The following is a 22113-nucleotide window of genomic DNA, read 5'->3' as shown; positions in this document are numbered from 1 at the left end:
TGTTGCCAGAGGGTAGGTTCTTGTTTTGTCACAGAAATAATTCAGAGACGAGACACAGACGCCAAGTAAGCGAAGTGAAGATTCACTGAGCAACAGTATACTCTCAGGAGGGAGAGCTGGCAAGCTCAGAAGAGCAGCTGCCCCGAGCTCCTTCTGGCAAGCTGGTTATATGGGGTGTGAAAACGGGTGGAATATTCAACAAGGAGGGAGGGACTCTGGGGTAACTTCCTGGCTTTCATCCAAGTTCCACCTTTCTGAGAGGAGGGGCTGTTTTTGTCCTTGGTCTTCTCGGATCTGCCATGGCGTCAGGTGCATGATGGGTACTGCTCTGGCTGCAATGTTAATTCTATTGTAATGAGGGTATAATGAGCAAAAAGTTACTTTCAGACACAAGAGGGTCCCACCTTTCTTTGCCTCTAGGACCCTGTCATTGCAAGATGTATGGTTTCCTGTCATATGACCCATGCCTCTCTTCTCTGCTCGTATCTGGCTAACTGCCTGCTCTAACAATTCCACTCCTGGGTTATAAATATGAAGAAAAGGAAAACACTGACTCGAAAAGATACATGCACCCCAATGTTCACAGCAGCATTATTTACAATTTCCAATATATGGAAGAAACCTAACAGACGTCAAGAGGCGAATGGATAAAGAAGTGTGGTATATATATGTGTGTGTATATACAGAAACACATACACACACACACACACACACACAAAATGAAATATTACTCAGCCACAAAAAAGAATGAAATTTTGCCATCTGCAACAACATGGATGGACTTGGAGGGTATTATGCTTAGTGAAATAAATCAGACAGAGGATTATGCTTAGTGAAATAAATCAGACAGAGAACTGTATGTTATCACTTATACATGGAATCTAAAAAAAACAAACTAGTGAATATAATAAAAAGAAACAGACTCACAGATATAGAGAACAAATAAGTGGTTACCAGTGGGAAGAGGGAAGGAGGGAGGGGCAAGATAGGGATAGGAAATTAAGAGGTACAAACTATTATGTGTAAAATAAACAAGCTATAAGGATACATTGTACAGCACAGGGAATATAGTTAATATTTCATAATAACTATAAATAATTTCAGAGACTTCAGAGAACCTGAAGTCCATCCTTATCTCCTAGCTTAAGGAATCTGAACTATAAAACCACAAAGGTCCCTCCTGCTCTAGTATTTTACAGTTCCATTAAGAAAGAAAGGAAAGAACTCCAAGAATGCCCAAGGGTCAAGACTCTGGAAAGGAATAAAAATATTATTACAACAAAAATAGAGGTACAGAACTAAATTTAGCTGCCCAATCTGGTGTTCATCAGGGATAGAGGCATGGGAGGGAAAGTCTCCAGCCCCAAGCAGGTCTATAGTAATAAGTTTTATTTGTTTATACTTCCGTATATCATTTCATTTAAACAAAGTTCCATGCTAAAAAAGGGTTTGGAAATCACTCTCCCCATTTAACCCCACAATTGAACAGATATTTAAAATCGGGCTCAGAGATCTAACATGGTTTACTCAAAAGTCAGGCATCCAATGAGAGGCAGAGCTGAGATTAGAATCAACTGCCATCAGAGTGTTCTACCTACTAATCCCAACCTTCACTTCCTTTTTTTGGCTTTCTTAATCAAAAGAGCTCTTTAGGGAATTCCCTGGCGGTCTAGTGGTTAGGGTTCCGTGCTTCTACTGCAGGGTACACGGGTTCGGTCCCTGGTCACGGAACTAAGATCCCACAAGCTGCATGTTACGGCCAAAAGAAAAAAAAAAAAAAAAGAGCTCTTCACCGCCACTCGTCAACCATATGACCAAAAAATAAAAAATAAATTATAGAATCCTTCAACAAAATACATCCTGTGCGTCTTTGAGCTCTGAGGTATATGACAAGGTTTGCATATCCCTGATCATGTTTACACATGACTCTTTGAAAGAAATTTGCTTTGGCAGTTTCCTGGAATCCCTTGAAAGGAATTATACCAACTGAATCTGGGAAAGATGTGTTTCCTTGGTTGCTTCTAAATGGATTCACAATCTATGAATTAAGATGAGTATTTTAAAATGTTCAATTAACAGAATATAACATTTTAGGCTATTAGCTCCTGACAGCTTTCATTAGCTTCAAAAACTTAGTTACTGGCACTTAAAACTCTCTTTTTTCTAATTCTTTTGCAGAGTGAATCCCGCCTATGTGTTGTAAAAAATAAACAGAAACCTCAATTAAATAGAGTTGGAAGACCAAAAGGGGGAGCTCTCATGCCCTGTGTCCACAGCAGAGCCCAAGAAGAAGAAGAAAGATTCCTCTTCTTTCCTGGCCAGGTCTCAGCCAATGAAAAGCCACAGAGACTCTTTGTTTACTCTAGCCCTCCCAACTTCCTTTTCCTCTCTATAAAAGCCTTCTCCTTCCCTTGCCCTGTGGGAACTTGCATGAGCCTTGCCATCGTTGCAGCCTGAAACTGCAATTCTTTGCTAATCTTTGCTGGAGAAATATCTGGCAGTCTATTGGTTTCGTGTCAACAGTGTTTGGTCTAATTCTTGACAGGCAGATCTCAAAAGTTCCTGAAACTAGTGAACATATAGACAAGTCCTATAAGCACCTACATGGAATGACCCTTTGGCCTGTCCTAAATTGAATCAGGTGCTATATCCAGGAGGAAGCTGCAAAAAGCCTAGGAACTCAAGAAGAGCACAAAATGAACTCCTATACTTTAAACAACAACAAAAACAAAAAACCCCAGCAACATGCAACATGAACATATTACAAAAATCTTCCCTGTTTCTTCTCTGTGCATCTAATTCCTGCTCATTTCTTACTTACAAGTAAGTTTAAGTCTTGTCACCTTTCCTTCCCTCTTTGACAGTCCTTTTCCACTCATAGCTCAATCTTTTTTCTTAGTCCATTTTCTAACTTCAATCTCTAATTTAGCAAAAAGGCATAATTTTACAAAGTTATTTGATATATATAGAAAACATTTAAATTAAGAGACAAAGCTGATGAAATCAGCTTTATATTTCTTCCCCTCTCAAATTTCAAACCAAAGAACAGAAACACATTAAACTTTTTTCCAATTATGTGACTCTCAAGCTCTGGATTTTTTCATTACTCTTTTTTTTTGGCTGCGCCACGAGGCTTGTGGGATCTTAATCCCCAGGCCCCGGCAGTGAAAATGCGAGTCCTAACCACTGGACCACCAGGGAATTCCCTGGATTTTTTTCATTACTCTTATGGTCAGTGTAGTGCCACTGACCATAAGAGTAATGAAAAAATAAAAAGGAAACAAAAACAAAAGATAAAAAACACTCATTACCAATTGGTACTGCTCAGCAATCCTTTCCCACTTTCCTAAATGATACCCTCATCAGTGCTTCTCAAACTGGGATACTTCATCTTGGATATCTGAAGCCATCTAAGCATGGCACAGTTTTTCTGAAGAACGAATTTTAAGTTTGAGGCAGGGAAAGTTACATATATACTTAAATAACCATGGATGCTCTACAGAGTAAAAAGTAAAATTTGAATAAACTGACAGAACTCAAGTCTTCAAAGATATTCTGCACTTGCCACAGCTGCTTCCAGCCAATCCCCGACGGAGCTGGTAAGGGGAGATAAAGGAGGGTATGCAGTAGGATCAGTTTAAGAACTCTCCTCTCCATTAGTTTGAGACAGACTGCCCTACATCACTCCCCTCAAGCTTCCTAACCACAGATCACCCCACCTGTTCTCAGCAGAGACACCTGCTTTACTAAGACAGGGGCCAGCTAAAGTGGCCTCCTGCCACATACTGCTCCTCTCCTTTAAGACAGTTCTGTGCCTTCCTCTCTATCTTCTCTCCCACCCACCCTCCTACCCTTGCTCCCCCTGCAAAAAACCACCACCACCACCACAAAGAGGCCTTATACCCCTTCAAGAATAACCTCAGAGACTTTTCTTAACAGACTTATCAGTAACTTGCTGTCTTTCCTTCCTTAACCCTTTCCTGTCATTCCTAGGACCACAGCATTATATCACTCAAACCAAACTGCTCTCCAAATTAACACCGAAGATTTACCCACCCATTTCCCCTCTTTTCGACTAAATTCAATTCCTCTACAGTATAACTCCAACTTCTTGAAGTGCTCCCTTCACTTGCTTGACACTGCACACTCCTCATCAATTTCCCAATGTCTCCCTCACATTCTTTTTCTTTGCCTGACCACTGAACACAGATATTCCCCCAAGATTCCGCCCTTGAGTCTCTCACAGACTTAAGCTAACCCTCTAACATTATCACCTTAACCCTACATTAAATATCATTCTATTAGGATGTATATATAACTCATTTTATATATAACTCATATTCTCACCAGTCTCTCACACTGCAGATCCAAATTTCCAATTGCTTAATAGAAATCTTTAAATCAAATGCAATCTATTCAAAACAGAACCCTTTAATTCATCCTCAAACCTGTTATTTCTCCTATATTCTCTATCACAATCCTCCTAATCATTCAGCTGCCTGCAAATTAAATTTTGGTATCTTTAGCACCTACCACGGTAGCAGGAGCTCAGCAAATGTGTGCTGAATGACTGAAAGAATCAATTGATAAATCTTGTCATTTATGTCTCCTTAATAGTCCCTACTGGCAATTGCTCTGGTTCAGGCTCTTGATCACCTGCTTAAATTACCTCAACCACCTGTGGTCTCCTTGGCTCGCTTTTTATGAAATATTTTAGATGTAAAATGGCTTTCTGTTAACTTACTGAGTTAGCACAAAGGCGAATCTGTATAATATTTATCATGAGACATTAATGCAAATAATTTTCTTTACAATTTGATTCAGCCAAGTGATCTTTTATCCACTTGCCTCTCAAATTAACACAAGTCCATTTATTATTTACAATAAATGTACTACTTTTGAGAGTGTCTGATTTATGTTAATTATCATATGAGCATATTCCCAAGCTTAACTAGAGTTCCAGTTTGAGTAGTATTCTTAAAATCAGGGCTGACTCACGCATAGATCTAAAGGCAGGTAAGTCGCACATCATGCAGCTGACTTGAATACGATTTGCCTTTCTTCCCATTATTCCTGTTTAGACATATACTCCTATCCTAGTTATGAAGAGTCTACATGTTTACAATATTAATATGCTTCTCTTCATTAAAAAACATCATATAATGCTGATACTGTCCCATCTTGCATTTGATCAACCAAGACATATGGATAACCTGTTACTCAAATTAAGTAAATATGTAGCCATATCTCACACCTGACATTCAAATAAATTTAATATGAATCAAAAATTTATAAAACCACAAAAATGTAGAAGAAATGAAAAATCTATTTTTTTTATAATCCATAGTGGGGAAGACCTTATTAAGATATACACAAAAGTCAGAGGCTATTACTTTATAAAGGAGAAAATCTAACCACTTATATGTTAACTGAATTTAACCAATTGAGTATTTCTGTATATCAAAAACCACCAGAAGGGCTTCGCTGGAGGTGCGGTGGTTAAGAATCCGCCTGCCAATGCAGGGGACACGGGTTTAAACCCTGGTCCACATGCCACGGAACAACTAAGCCCATGCGCCACAACTACTGAGCCTGCACTCTAGAGCCCACAAGCCACAACTACTGAGCCCACGTGCTGCAACTACTGAAGCCCGCACGCCTAGAGCCCGTGCTCCTCAACAAGAGAAGCCACCGCAATGAGAAGCCCACGCACCGCAACGAAGAGTAGCCCTGGCTCACCACAACTAGAGAAAGGCCACACATAGCAATGAAGATCCAATGCAGCCAAAAAATTAAAAAAAAAAAAAAAAAAAAAGCCCCATACAGTTATTTACTGATAGCAATATATATTGGAGAGCTGTTTTTAAGTTAAAAAAAAAGCAAAGTAAAACAAGTGAACATAGCAATGTTTAAAACATGCTCTCTTTCCATGTTTAAAAAAACGGGGGTGGGGGGGACTTCCCTGGTGGTCCAGTGGTTAAGAATCCATCTTGCAATGCAGGGGATGCCTGCTCGATCCCTGGTCAGGGAACTAAGATCCCACATGCCAAGGGGCAACTGAGCCCGTCCGCTGCAATTACTGAGCCCACGCGCCACAACTACAGAGCCCACACGCTCTGGAGCCTGTGCGCCACAACTAGAGAGAAGCCCACGTGCCACAACTAGAGAGAGAAGCCCGCGCGCTGCAATGAGAGATCCCGTGTGCCACAACTAAGACCCGATGCAGCCGAAAAATAAATAAATATTTTTTTTTAAAAGGGGGGAGGGAGAAATGCATTTGTTGTGTGTTAATATATACATTTATGGTGCTACATGTTACTAGAAGGATACACAAGTAACTCAGAAACTGCTATTAGTTGCCTCAGAGGAGGAGACCGGGGTGGTTGGCAGGCAGGAGGGAAGAGACTTTTCACTATATAAGCTTTTGTTCCTGTTGAATTTTGTGCTATATGAATGTCTTACCTATTCAAATATGTTAAATGAATTATTTTGATTAATTCAATCAAAAGGACTTAGAACATTAGCAAGGACATTTTTCTTAAAAGAAGATTTGGATAATTAACTTCTAAAATGTCACAACTAAAATAACACACACAAAAATTCACAAAAGAAAAAGCTCAAAAATAACCAAGATATGCAAGTTATCTACACAAGTAAATATTCTAATTTACACTAATATTACCTCAAGACTGAAAAACCCATCTTGCAAAAAGCCTTCAGAAATTATAGTGACACAAAGAAAGAAAAGAAAAAGAAAACCTCTAACTCTATATGACAGTGATTTCCAAAGGAATCTTCTTGGGCATTCTGCCAAGAAAGTAAAAGACACCGCTCACTGCTTCAGAGCAGTTTATCTTTTATCTGCTCAATATATTGGGCTTCCTTATTATTTTTTATTTAAACAAAGGCTTTACAGTGAAAAGTTTGAAGACTACTACTATAGGACATCATTTAAGAAATAATCTTTTGCTTTCCAGAATCATATATTTTCAAGAATTATAGTTCTTAGGCAAAAAGCTAATTAGAGCTAGTTGTTGTTTATTATAAAAGTGTGCATAATGCTTACCTGAAAACTCGCCCATAATTCCCATGTACTTTATATACACCATACAGTCGGTCTGCTACTCTCTGGAATAAATATTCGAAAGAAATTGCTATGAAGTCAAAGTTACATAAAGATTACTTTAAAAAAAGATTTTATCCTCATTTAAAATACATATATATATATATATATATATATATATATATATATACATACATGCTTAGCACAATAACCTTGAAAAATATGGAAAAGACGCTTAAATCTCCCAAAGTTTCATCATGGGGAGAAAAAACATCTAGTGTTATCACATTTATGTAATAGCTTTCATATTTCTTCATACATATATCTATTTTTAATTAACGTTTTAAAATTTCCTATACCAAGAGTGCTAATATTTTTAACGAGCAGGTTACTATTACATTTATTTATTTATCTATCTATCTATCTATCTATCTATCTACGGCTGTGTTGGGTCTTCGTTGCTGCACGTGGGCTTTCTCTAGTTGTGGCGAGCAGGGGCTACTCTTTGCTGTGGTGCGCGGGTTTCTCATTGCCGTGGCTTCTCTTGTTGCAGAGCACGGGCTCTAGGCACGTGTGCTTCATTAGTTGCAGCACACGGGTTCTAGGGCACGTGGGCTCAGTAGTTTATGGCTCGCGGGCTCTAGAGCGCAGCCTCAGTAGTTGTGGTGCACACACTTAGTTGCTCATGCGGGATCTTCCCAGACCAGGGATTGAATTGGCAGGCAGATTCTTAACCACTGAACTGCCAGGGAAACCCTAATATTACTTTTAATAGATACCACTTTTTTTTTAAATATTTATTTATTTACTTATTTATTTTGGCTGTGCTGGGTCTTAGTTGAGGCATGCGGGATCTTTTAGTTGTGGCATGCAGCTTCTTAGTTGCGGCATGAGGACTCAGTTGCAGCATGTGGGTTTTTTAGTTGCAGCATGTGGACTTCTTAGCTGCGGCATGCATGTGGGATATCTAGTTCCCTGACCACGGATCAAACCTGGGCCCCCTGCATTGGGAGCACAGAGTCTTACCCACTGGAGCACCAGGGAAGTGCCCCCATTTAAAAAAAAAATTTTATTTATTTTATTTTATTTATTTGGCTGCGCCAGGTCTTAGTTGCAGCATGCAGGATCTTTTAGTTGCGGCATGTGGGATCTAGTTCCCTGAGCAGGGATCAAACCCAGGCCCCATGTATTGGGAGTGCAGAGTCTTAACCACTGGACCACCAGGGAAGTCCCCTGATACCACTTTAAATAGGTGCATAAAATTCCACCTAGTGGTGTATAAAATATATAAGCATTCCTTGTCAGATAGTTAGTTATCCCTAATTTTTTCAGTATTATAAATAACGTTGAAATAAGCATCTCCGAGAGCAGAGCTTTTTCCAAATTTCACATTATTTCCTTAAGATAAAGTCCCCAAAGGGGAATTTACCAAGGAAAAGAATATAAGCATTTTCAATTGTATTGACAGTTTTATATATAAACACTGCACACATGCAATATACTTTTTTTTTGTTTTTGGCTGCGTTGGGTCTTTGTTGCTGCTGCACGTGGGCTTTCTCTAGTTGCGGCGAGCAAGGGCTACTCTTCGCTGTGGTGCGCGGGCTTCTCATTGCAGTGGCTTCTCTTGTTGCAGAGCACGGGCTCTAGGCACGTGTGTTTCAGTAGTTGCAGCACGCGGGTTCTAGGGCACGTGGGCTCAGTAGTTATGGCTCACGGGCTCTAGAGCGCAGCCTCAGTAGTTGTGGCGCACAGGCTTATTTGCTCATGTGGGATCTTCCCAGACCAGGGATTGAACCTGTGTCACCTGCACTGGCAGGAGGATTCTTAACCCCTGCACCACCAGGGAAGTTCCCAGGCAATATACTTCTGTGCTACTTTATCAAGTTAATGCCTTCTAACCAACTAACATTAGATGTTTTAATAACAGTAGAATTACAGTTTAGGTCACTGAGATAAAATATGTACTGCCTAGAGACTTCCCTCGTGGTCCAGTGGTAAAGAATCTGCCTTCCAATGAAGGGGATATGGGTTCTATCCCTGGTCGGGGAACTAAGATCCCATGTGCCGTGGGGCAACTAAGCCCATGCGCCACAACTACTGAGCCCAAGTGCCTCAACTAGAGAGCCCGCATGCCGCAAACTACGGAGCCCACACACCACAACTAGAGAAAGAAAAAAAAACCCGCACACCACAACTAGAGAGAAGCCCACGCGCCACAGCGAAGAGCCCAAGTGCTGCAACTAAGACCCGATGCAGCCAAAAATTAAAAATAAATAAATAAAATAAATATTTTTAAAAACTACAAAAAAAAGAAATTACTGCCTAGCCATTCACACAAATTTTACAAAAGACAAAACAAAACACCATATGCAGTAATCTCCTTTACTTTCCCCCAAAGTGCTATGGACATGAACTAGATCAAAAGTCAATCCCACATAAAACCCTAGAAAAGAATTCCTAGTATATAATTTCCAAATGTAAACCCTGAATTTACATTCAACCCCTCTAGTTCCTTACTCAAACATGAGTAATTTGAGGAATCAGGCATTAACCATACAATAATTCTTAAACCTTTCAACACTTCAGCTTAAACTGAATGAACCACATTGTAAAAACCTGGAGCAGGCGTAGGAGGATCATAAAATGTTTTCCATCTCTCCTTGACCTGCTAGACTAGAGGGCAGCACACTACAGGTCTGCAGCTTGTTTTTGTAGTCTTACTGGAACACAGTCATACTCACTCATATTAGCACTGTCTATGGCTGCTTTCATAGCAGGGTTGAATAGCTTCAACAGGGACCATATGACCCAAACAGCTGAAAATATTTACTATCTGGCCTTCAGAAAAAGTTTGCCGACCCCTGTACTAGACTCCACTTTCAGGACAAAGTTCATAGTCTTTATTATGCTTGAAACTTTCCAGGGCTGTCCACAGACCTCTAAACTAATATCTCTGGGATGTTATTTCCCAATTATTTTTTGAGAGTCCTATAGAGTGTCAAAGGTTGGTTGGTTGTTTAAAGTAGTTCCATTGTCAAGTAAGTTTGGGAAATACTGAGATTAAAACGTTTAACAGGTTTTTTTTCTGCAGGACTTTTTTGATCTTTAACACTATATATGAATCAGGACTATTGAGAGAGAGTTGGTTTGCAGTAGGGAACATGTTACAGGACTGGCATTCCAAAGAATATAAAACGGAAAATGTCACTCTAGACTACTAACTTTTGCAGATCCTCGTACTTTTTTTTTTTGGCCGCGCTGCATGGCATGCAGGATCTTAGTTCCCCAACCAGGGAGCGAACCCTGCCCCCTGCAGTGGAAATGCGGAGCCTTAACCACTGGACCGCCAGGGAAATCCCTACATCCTCGTACTTTTAAAGATCAAACGTCCTCCTGACAGCTGAGCATTTTATCATCTACCTACGATATTAAGTATAGAAGAGAGGGAAAGAGCTTGTTAAATAACCACATAAGAATAAAAACTAGAACAACTTAAATACAAAATGTATACACAAAATAAATGTTCAAAGAAAGTTTCTGAATCCCTGGTATTTAAAAGTTTTTTTTTTTCTTTAAATTTTATCACTCCTGGCAGCTGATACAAAAGGAACTTTTACCATGATATTTAGAGCTCTGGAAAATACTCTGGTCCATAGAACATGACATAAAGAGGCAAGAATTCTCATACTCCAGAAAGGTGAGCAACCACACAAGGAACTACTCTATTGGTGAATGAGGCAACAAAGAGCCACTCAGCAGTTGTTACTGGACCAGCAATGTTTCTGGCATGAACTACTCATGAAAACAAATTGTTCTAGCCAACCGAAACATGAGATGATTGGTATCTAGATCATCAGGCAGTGAGAAAAAAGATGAAGCGAGGAAAAACCAGAAACTATAGACAAAAATTATCATTTCTAGAGAAAAGTAAAGACAAAAATGGCAGGTAAATAAATCATGGATTATTAAAACCTGAAACCAGATTAATTCAGTGGTCGTTGGTAAGCAAGAATCATGGTGCCAGGTAAAGGGGGGCTATACACAATGATTTAGTCTACACTGCCACTCAATTTCAATTCTGCTGACAAGCCTTTCTTTTTGAAAAGTGATCATCTGACAACTGACAGGGGAGGACTGACACCTAGCAAATAATATGACAACAGAAGAAATCTGACAGACTCATCTTATCGTCCTCCCCAGTTCTGAATCATCTGCAACTATGGTAAGAATGCCTTCTCTATCCTCACTGAAGTAGTAGGGGATTAAATGTTGAAAAGGACACAAAGTCTTAGGACAGTCTATTAGATGATCTTATTTTAAAAATCTGGACACACAGCTTTTCTTTTGAATTATCTCCTAAGGAGGCAATGATTATGAGATTTAGGACTCCTGATACTACTGCCAAAATCTTTCCCAAAGGAACTGTATGTAATACTTTACACAATGCCGCTGTCACCAAATATTTCACAAACACTAGATATTACCATCTTTATATATGACTACAAATTAAATGTTAAATAGTGCCTCAATAATTTCAATTTACATTTTTAGAGTATTAGCAAAGTTAAACATTCCTCCCTCCCTTTTCAATTTGATTTCCCCTAGAGAGGCAGCAAATATGATTGTAGGAAGTAAGGGATTTGGAGTAAGACAAATGTGAATTCAAATTCCAGCTCCTGGGACTTCCCTGGTGGTCCAGTGGTTAAGAATATGCCTTCCAATGCAGGGGGCGTGGTCCAATCCCAGGTCGGGGAACTAAGATCCCACATGCCAAGGGACCACACATAGAAAGAGGCCCATGAGCCACAACAAAGAGCCGGCATGCCACAACAAAAGATTCCGCATGCTGCAATGAAGATCCGGTGCTGCAACTAAGACCCGGCGCAGCCAAAATAAATAAATATTAAAAAAAAAAAATTCCCGCTCCTTCTTACTTTAGGGTTTGACTTTTGAGAATTTATTAAACTACTCTTAGCCTTAGTATTATATCATTCTCTTGGAAATGTGGAAATGAACCTCATCATATGACTCTGAGGATTAAAGAAGATGGCATTTGTAAGGTTTCTGGCAATAAGCAAGGTGACTCAATGAAAATCAATTCTCTTCTCCCTCAATCTACCTGAATTCATGTCCTCTGTCAATATATCATTTGTAGGTGGTCAAGAGCATGGGTTCTGGAGTCAGACAAAGGTTTAAATTCTGGCTTCATCATATCTATTTATAGTATAATATTAGGCAAGTTACTTAAACTTCATTTGCCTCTGCTTCCTAATCTATAAAATGGGGACAGTTACAGCACCTACCTTCAAAGGGCTACTGTCGGAATTAGGTAAGAATAACACAATATGCTTGGCTGATATACAACAGTAAATAAATATTAGATTAGCATTATTTTCCTTTTGTCTTAGTTTACAAAACACAGATTATCTCATCTGAGTCTCACAACTCTATGAATAACACACTCATTCACATAACAAATATTTATGTAATACCTACTATGTGCCAGGCAGATATTCCCATTTTCCGGCAAAGAAAACAAACTCTGAAAGGTTAGTGGATTTGCCTGAAGGACCTGGTAAATGCCAGAGACAAGTTCTAAATCCAGCTCCTCTCAGTCTAAGGCCACCTGCCCTTTCTGGTTGTTCTGTTTTGACGTCTTAAATATTAACTCTTTAACCTGTTAGTCATTTATTTTTTGCCTTTTCTACTTTCAAAAGAATTCTCCTTGTCAGAAAAGATAGCCAAATAATTCTACTTTCTCTTCGTCTGTTAACAATTCATCATCTGTCTCAAACAGTGTCTAAGCCTTCTCCTGACACTCTGAATGTTACAAAAAAGCCCTCACTGTGGTGATTTCTGTGTTGTTTGCAGGCTTCTGTCAGTGTTGGGCTCTAACCTTCCATTTTTAACTGGTATGTCACTGTCTATGACTAAACAGCCTTTCTCCTAATTTTAGAACAATCAAGATTTCAGCTATTCTGTATTTTCCATTGGCATTTATCTCATTTATAGAGTCAGAATTTCAATTTCACTCACAGAACAAGTGCTGCCTTTCCTTTGAAGAGCTCAAGCTGTCTTTTATGTCAATTAAGTTTCTGAAGCCTGTTTTCATAAAGTTTATGGTAAATATATCGATACCCAGAATTCTCTTACTTGTGTATTGTAAGCTCTCTGATGACAAGGTCATTTTTCTTTAAAGGTCATATTTCTTGTCAAATATACATTACTAACCAGTTCTCCCTGGCTGGTTATAATTAAATTCAAGAAGTAATTTATGTTACTGCTCTTTAAGATTTTTTAAACATAAAAGTGTCAGCACATACATCCATTTATTCATCCATTCAGTGAATATGTAGTGGGTGCCTACTCTGAGTCAGGCATTATTCTAGGGATCTGACAGTGAGAAAACAAAGCTCCTGCACTTGGGAGCTCACATACCCTAGTAGAGGAGATAATTAACAAATGAGTACAGAATACAATGTCAGTGTTGCTATAAAAACAACAGTGATGACAGAAAATGACAGGAAATGATAGAAAACTGCATCGTATTTTATATAGGATGCTCAGGAAAGATGATTTCTCTCAGGGGGCATCTGGGCCAATAACTGAATGACAAAAAGAGAACAGGCCAAGAGAGGTTCTTGAGAGTGGGGCATGGGGGAAGAATGGTACAGGCACAGGAAAGAGCAAATAAAAGCCCTAGGGCAGAAACAAGCTTGGCATGGTTGAAAGTAGTTAGAAGGACAACAGGGCTGAAGTGGAATGTCCAAAAAATAAAAAGGAACATAGGGGGCTTCCCTGGTGGTGCAGTGGTTAAGCATCCGCCTGCCAATGCAGGAGACACGGGTTCGAGCCCTGGTCCAGGAAGATCCCACATGCCGCGGAGCAACTAAGCCCGTGCGCCACAGCTACTGAGCCTGTGTTCTAGGGCCCACAAGCCACAACTACTGAGCCCACGTGCCACAACTACTGAAGCCCGTGTGCCTAGAGCCCATGCTCCCAACAAGAGAAGCCACCACAATGAGAAGCCTGCACACCACAACGAAGAGTAGACCCTGCTCGCCACAACCAGAGAGAAGCTCACATGCAGCAACGAAGACCCAACACAGCCAAAAATAAAATAAATAAATAAAATAAAATAGGTTAATTAAAAAAAAAAGGAACATAAAAACAACTGTGTGAGAGACTCAAAATTTTTATTTAACATCACAGTTAAATTTTGTCATGATCTTTAAAGATTATTAAGTATTAATCATACTCAAAAATACAGTTTCAGCAGAAAATCAGATATAATCACTATCCCATCTTGAGTGTTGACAATTTTCTTACTTGCTTTATGAGAGCAATCACCCATACCTTCTTGCAGGCTAGATGATCTGTAGCGCAGTTTCACAACAATGACAATTATTTCCTCCCTCCTTTAGATCTCACTCAAATTTACTACCTATGCTTCATGGATTTTCTGAGTGTTTAACTGTTAAACTCTGTTCAATTCACTCCTCATCTCTGCTATTTCTGATAAATCTGATTCTGGATGGTTTTTCTGCCTTGCCCCTTAGCTTCTTCTGGGCGTGAAGGACTGCTTGAGAACATCTCAATATCTGGGGTTAGTCCTGTGACTGCTTAATGGTGTACCTCTGCCTGCCCTAGACTCTCAGAACTGTTAAGCTCCCTGCTACATGATGCTTTCTACAGGGTGCCCCCCTTCCCTTTGGTTGAAGGCCTTTAAGGAGGATACGGCTTTCATAATCAGATAGACTTCTAATTTGAGTAGATTCTCCAAGTTTTCTGGCACAGAAGACAAAGCAGTATGAAGTGTTCTTCCAGTCTTCTGGGATGTCTCTGTCCCCACCTCCAATTTCCACAAGAACTGCTGCCTAATTTGTTTAGGTAACTTCAAAGCAGCTCAGGGCCTAGAAATTTTATCTCATTAATTCACAAGTCCTTTCCAATACCCAGTTCTTGACTCTACCCTAATAATTCTCACAGGTAACTTTTCTTTTCCTGGAAAGTATCTTACAGTTTTTTTAAGAAGTCCTATAGTATTCTGAACGGTTACACAGATTGGGCCAATACGAGGATACTTCAGAAGGATTTATTTCCCTTGCTCTATTTTTTTTATACTTATGAAAATCTTCAAACATACAAAAAGCAGAGAATAGTAAGATATACTCCCATTTCCCAACACTCACCTTCAACAATTATTATACAGCCAATCTAGTTGCATCTAAAACTGCCCCCACTCTCCACTCCTTACCAGTAGACCCTTTCATTAAAACAAATCCCAGATAATATATTTCATTTCAAGATGATTCTAATCAGCATAAGATATAATCCTACACCTGGTAACCCAGCGTCTTTCAAAGCCTTTAAGGAGAGCTCTAAGGTTCCTCTAGGTTACCCCAAAGGACCAGAGTAGATGACACAACATTTTTCAGGTACTACATTAATTTACCCAAAAATATTTTTCTCCCATGTCTGTTACAGCCAAACTGTACAGCTAAGTACAATCATTATTCGTAGATTTCTAGTCCCTTTTGTCAGAGCAGACCATTACCCTACATAAATTTATTTAGTATAATTTAAGAGCACACAGAATGGCCTAACACAGTGTTAACTATTCAGCAACCTTAAAAAAAAAAAACATTGAAAGAATAGGATATTATATGTAGATCTAAAATCCTACACTTAATTATATTCCAACACTGAAATGGTAGGCCCTTTGATAAGATGTCAAAACAACCATATACAGACTACAGAGAAAACTATAGGCTAAAATTCTTCAAGTTATTTATGCCAGAAAACATTTCACATTTTTTAAAAAATGCAATTTAGGTGATGAACACACCAAATTTGAATATAAAAATCAGTTATTCATCATAAATATCTTCCATTACTTAAAAACATAACGATTAAATGAGAAGCACTTCCTTTTTAATGTCTGTCAAAAAGTTCTTGGGGACCACTTACAGCTCTGACTCGAAGAAGATGTGAGATGACAGACTGTAGTTCATCACTGTAGTGTTTTAGTTCTGTAAATCTCCTGAAACAGGAAACAAAACATCATTTTTCTCATGAAAAGTCGAAAACTGAAAGACAAAACAGCAGTTCCTGAGAATAATAAAACTGATTCTATTTAACTATTTGCTAGCCTTAAACATTTACACACCGATGCAAACTCAGAAAGTTCTAAAACAAAATAACCATATTTTCTCCAGGTATTTTTAAAGCCAAGAAAGATGTCATACTTCATAATTTACACTGTGGAACTGAGATAGAGATAATATTTGTTGGTTTGAAAACAGAAAAACAGGAAAAAGTTTATGGTGCAAAAATTTTATGGTGCAACCATAAACTCATTGTCTCTAACCTTAATCTTCATGCTGCTCAGTAATCTTTGTTTCTATAATCTGATATCTGCCATTCTCCATAAGACCTGAAACTTCTATTACCACTGTTCTTCCAGCAATGTAACACCTGACCTCACCCTCCTCAAAAATTTGTTTCCCTGACATCAGTGTTAATTTCTCATGATTTTCCTTTTACTCTCTGGTCATTCCTAAAGTCTCCTTTGCAGGACTCACTCCCTTCACTCATCTCTTATACCGCCAACTTTAGCATGCAAAGGACTTCTGAAGTGTTTGCTAAGAACACTACTGAGGGCCTCTAAGTAAAAGAGGGCATGAGTAACCACCACAACTGTACACAGAGGCCCTACTGGGACTCAGGAATCTGAATTTATAACACACTCACTCACAGGATTCAGATGCTGACAATCCTCAGATTACACTTTGGAAAATGCCCTTCAAGCACTGGCTTCTTTAGGATTCAGCCCTAGGTCCTCACCCATCTTACAACCAATCTTTCAATCTACACACTCTATGTGACTTATTCACAAAGCTTCACAATTATGATCTACATGCTGCTGAACTCCAAATATATAACTCCAGCCCAAATCTCTCCTAAAAGCCATTATCTATGAAGCCAACTAACTAGCAGACGTTTGTACTTGTTTACATATCCAAAGCTCAACTTATCTTCCCCTATCCCATCAAATCTCTCTCCTCTATTCCCTAGCAGTTTAAACAATGAAACCTAGGTGCCACCTGTATTTCCTTCTCCTCTCTTTCATCCCATACATTCTACCAATCACTCAGTCTGCCTCCTAAATATTAGCCAAATATGGCCACAAAAAAGTAGAGACTCAAGGTCCACCTCCTCACTACTTTTAACAGTCTAGTTTGAATAAAAATAAACATGCATGAAGAGGTATCATTTGAAACCTCTGAAACAATCTTTCTGGTTTTCTAGATTTTAAGAAAGAACAGAATGAAAGTATTTTAGTGATACAAACTATTTCAGTAATGGTATGAATAATAATTAATCTATTGGGCCAGATAGACCTAGAACAGAGATTCTGTATATTAAAAATCTGTTACAACAATGACTGATATAATTCTCTTATCTAAAACTTAAGGCAAACAAATTCTATTACTAATTATACATTAATTATATACTTGAACAAGAACTTAGGAGCAAAAAACTGCCTTGTTTATGTTATTGGTCATATCACATTTAAAATTCTATATATAATATGGATATTAAATAAAATTTAGCAATCTAGAAAAGCTGGTAGGTCAGAAAAGGGAAGACAAACATTCAGTTGACAAAATATTTTTCATTAAATTAAAAAACATTCGGGCTTCCCTGGTGGCGCAGTGGTTAAGAATCTGCCTGCCAATGCAGGGGACACGGGTTCGAGCCCTGGTCTGGGAAGATCCCACATACCGCGGAGCAACTAGGCCCGTGAGCCACAATTACTGAGCCTGCGCATCTGGAGCCTGTGCTCCGCAACAAGAGAGGCCGCGATAGTGAGCGGCCCGCGCACCGCGATGAGGAGTGGCCCCCACTTGCCGCACCTGGAGAAAGCCCTCGCACAGAAACGAAGACCCAACACAGCCATAAATAAATAAACACAATTTAAAAAACAAAAAAAACATTCAACTGACAAAACAATAATATTAAATATTAATTTAAAAACTGTCTCATCTACATGCTCCTCTAATGAATGTACATTCACCAATGTCATAAACTTTGCTGCTTAGGTTTTCCAAAGCTTTTTTTGGAGGGTGACATAATTTAGTTCTTAACCTAGAGAACATCTCATATACCATGGATGTCATTATAACCCTTATAAAAACCTCAGTGGAACCTTAAATGCATATTACAAAGCAAAAGCCTTTCTGAAAATGCTCCGTATTGTATGATACAACATTCTGGAAAAGGCAAAACTATGCGAACAGTAAAAAGGTCAGTGGTTGCCAGGGCTATGGGGAGGGAAGGATAAACAGGCAGAGCAAAGAGGATTTTTAGGGCAGTGAAAATACTTTTTATGATACTATAATGACACATACATGTCATTATACATTAGTCAAAACCCATATAACATATAACACCAAGAGTAAACCCTAACGTAAACTATGGACTTTGAGAGGGTAACAATGAGCCAATGTAGGTTCATCAATCATAACAAATGTACCACTTTGGTAAGGGATAATGGGGGCGGCTCTGTGCCTCTAGGGGCAGCTGTGTAAGTGTAGGGGCAGAGGGTACCTGGGAGCTCTGTACTTTCCACTTAATTTTGCTGGGAACCTAAAACTACTCTAAGAAATAAAAGTCTATTAAAAAAATAAAATAAAAACCTCAATGGTTACCATCACAATTTCTTAATTACGAAACTTTAAAATATTTATTTATATTTTATATTCAAAATGTATACTAAAAACCAGAGGCATAATGTTAATGTGTTATGGTTTGTAAAGTCCAGCACCATAGGCTATCAGACTATGCAAACTTGGTCTTTGCCTGCTAAGAATTTACATACACTATGTAGAAGTTAATGCTGAAGGCCTGACTAGAGAAATTCTAACAGACCTCATAAACTTGGTCACCAAATATGGAAAAGCCTCATCTACCTAAGCACATTTCTACCTGGAAAGTACAGCTGAAGCAAGCCTCAGGTAAAGGTCCATATAATGAAGAGCCTGAATTATCCACCAAATTCAGAGAATGAACAAAACCAAATCTTAAATACCTAGATCCCACCCTAAGGAAAGTTATTTCTGAACACACCAGCTTTCTTTAATATAGAAATGCTCTCACAAACACCAAAGCGACACTGATGAAGTCAGGTAATTGTCATATAAATACATCTCCACGAAATTATTATACTAGTATGTAACTGTCTATCAAGTTTTTTTGCTATTCAAAGTAGTTTATTATTAAAATAAATAATATATTATCTTGAGTTTTGTACACATCTGACAAGCAAAGTCTAATAAGAAAAACTATTTTATATGAAATTAAAATTACTTTTCTCATTTTTCTGATACCTTAAACAACACTTAATAAATCCTTCTAGGAAAAAGCAGTGGTTTAATTTTCTAAAACTTCAGTTACTTACAACCTTAATCCCAATTAAATTACCAAATTTCAAAATCAGTTTTAGACTGTAAAAGGATTTCACTAACGTGAATTACTATTTAAAATACTTAGCAAATAAAGTGCATACATTCAGAAATGAAAAATTAAATAGATTGATAGGCACCATTCAAAACAACATTGTAACTGTTATTAAAACAAAACCTTACTTGTCTGGGTTTTTCACTCTGAATGTTGCATTAAGCGCTTTTAACCTGGAGTCTGCCTGGAAAAAATAATTTATTCACTTAATATAATTACATTTCAGGGTATAAATCCAAACAGTTTTATTTTCCCTTTAGAATTAAGATGCTCAAGTACAGTTTTCTTCGTATCATTTGTGTCAAACACATTAAACATACCCCAAAAAACAGCTTAGTAGTTATTTTTTAAAACACTACAAAAATATTTATAAATTAAACTGAACACATGGTATTCAGTAATACCAAAGTAAAACAACTGTAAACACCAACACACTAGCAAGCATATAGCTCTGCATTATTATAACAGAACAGGTCGTGTGAAAAAAGTAGTTTACTTTTCCTCTAAATCAAGAAAAACAATGATCTGTATATATAAACTGAATAAAACTACTGCTTTGAAGCCTGTGCATTACTGAGGGTCGTTCTCAGGTGGAATGTAAACCAAATGTACATTGGTTTTTCTCATTTTCATAATCAGTATTTTAGAAAATAAAGAAATATGGAAATGCCTGTACTAAATTAAAACTAGCTAGATGAGGACTTCCCTGGTGGTACAGGTTTGATCCCTGGTCAGGGAACTAAGATCCCACATGCCTTGAGGTGTGGCCAAAAAAAAAACCAAGCTAGATGACATCAAATTAATTCCTTTCTAGCTGGCAGGAAATGTTACAACTTTTTAACTACCTTTACTTATTTCTACCCTAACTTATTTCAAAGGAGAGACAGAAGGATCAACATGAAATAATTTCATTGTATAAATTTATACTTAATATAGCCAAATCCTGTCCTCTTATCGTATGTTCTCATTAAAATTAAAAAATTAAAAATAAATAAATGTGTGTGTGTGTGTGTGTGTGTGTGTGTGTATATATATATATATTTTTTTTTTTTCTGACCAAGGCACAAAAATGATACAGTTCATAAAAGGTAGCTCAATCAGTAATCAATTTCATAATGTGGTTTGGTTTTGAAAACCCCAATCAGCTTGAATATTTTATATTATTCCAATTTATAAGCTCTAATTACAAATACTCCCAAAATAATAAACAAACAAAAGCAAAACTACTAGGGCTCCCCAGATTACATGGCTAAAGAAATAAAAACAAATGCAACAAGTACACCACTCCATAAACCCAGCCTCCTAAGCCTTCAGACCAAAAGCAATTCAAAGAGCTATCAAGAATATCTAAAGCTTAATTTGTCATTGAATTCAGGGGATTCTCTTATTTCTAAAATGGGTATTTTATCAGTTCTTGACCTTTCTTACATCTCAAGGGCAAAGGAGCTAATGCATGTGAAAGTCCTTACAATTAAAGCAACTATGAATTTAAGGCATATAATATTACTCCCTTATGTTCTTTAAGTGAATTCAAATCACTAAACATCAACGTGTTAATGACTTTATAGTCACATGCAAATGAGATTCTTTAAATAAGGATGAAATTACATAAAAACCATCAGTAAAAAAGAAAATTTTCATGTGTATCTTTTTCTGAATCTCATACTTAATACTACCAATTTATTTTTTACTTTTAATATTACCATTTTACCACTATAGAAGGCATATAAAATGTAAACCATCACCATCCTAATCTTTGCTTACCAAGCATTCTGTCAGGTTAGTCCATCACAACACCCCAATCTGCTCATCATTTCACAAGATTCCATAATAAGAGAAATTGCCTAAAATGTCATCAAATCAGAAACTTCTCCCCAAAGCTAGATCTGTAAACACCTACCTAGGCTGTTCCAAATCTGACAGGCTACCATTCATTCATCTTATCAGGTTCCCCACTAAATATCTAAAGAAGCCCTTACATAATTGTTTCATACCACCCTACTTTATCTCCTTTAATACAGCACTATCTGAAATCCCCTGAGTTGTTTTCTTGTTTCCTAGCTGTCCACTAGAATATAAGAGCCACAAGAAAAGCACAATGTGAATGGGGCTCCTAGAGTTGCACAATGGCTGCCATGGCAATACTTTAATCTTCTTTGTTCATGCCTGTATCCCCAATGCCTCCCAATGCCTGGCACAAGAAAAACATGAGATAAGTATTGGCTGAATGAAAAAAATAACCCCGACTATTCTACAGCCCCAACTTAACTTCCTTTCCCATGTTCTTTAATCCCCACCTCTCCTTCCCTTTCCAATGACTATTACATACTTTACTTTCCTTGTCCTAGACCTTGCCTTTCCTTTATTTCATTTTCAGGTTCTTATCTTCCCCCAAACCTTGACTAGTAAACCATTACCAGCTTGCCCTCTCTCTAACATTCTCCCTTTACCTGCTAGGTTGACTCCACTGCAGGTTTCTCACTATTCAGGTCTCAGCTCAAATGTTCTCTTCAACCATGTGATGCAGT

At 38.0% G+C, this 22113-nt stretch overlaps 1 protein-coding gene across 1 annotated transcript in view; it reads right to left on the bottom strand.

Annotated features, from left to right (window-relative positions):
• The window catches only part of SNX4 (sorting nexin 4), a 71981-nt gene that overhangs the window by 24677 nt on the left and 25191 nt on the right, over positions 1–22113 (bottom strand). The window contains exons 6-8 of the mRNA XM_068546576.1: positions 19714–19769; positions 16034–16106; positions 7067–7128 (exon numbers count right to left, since the gene is read on the bottom strand). Of these exons, the coding sequence (XP_068402677.1) occupies positions 7067–7128; positions 16034–16106; positions 19714–19769 (191 nt within the window). The remainder of the gene's footprint in view (positions 1–7066; positions 7129–16033; positions 16107–19713; positions 19770–22113) is intronic.

Source organism: Eschrichtius robustus, chromosome 6 (genome assembly GCF_028021215.1).
Source record: "Eschrichtius robustus isolate mEscRob2 chromosome 6, mEscRob2.pri, whole genome shotgun sequence".
In the NCBI taxonomy this organism is placed as follows: Eukaryota; Metazoa; Chordata; class Mammalia; order Artiodactyla; family Eschrichtiidae; genus Eschrichtius; species Eschrichtius robustus.
The sequence above is the reverse complement of the archived record's forward strand: the minus strand, read 5'-3'. Positions and strand labels throughout refer to the sequence as shown.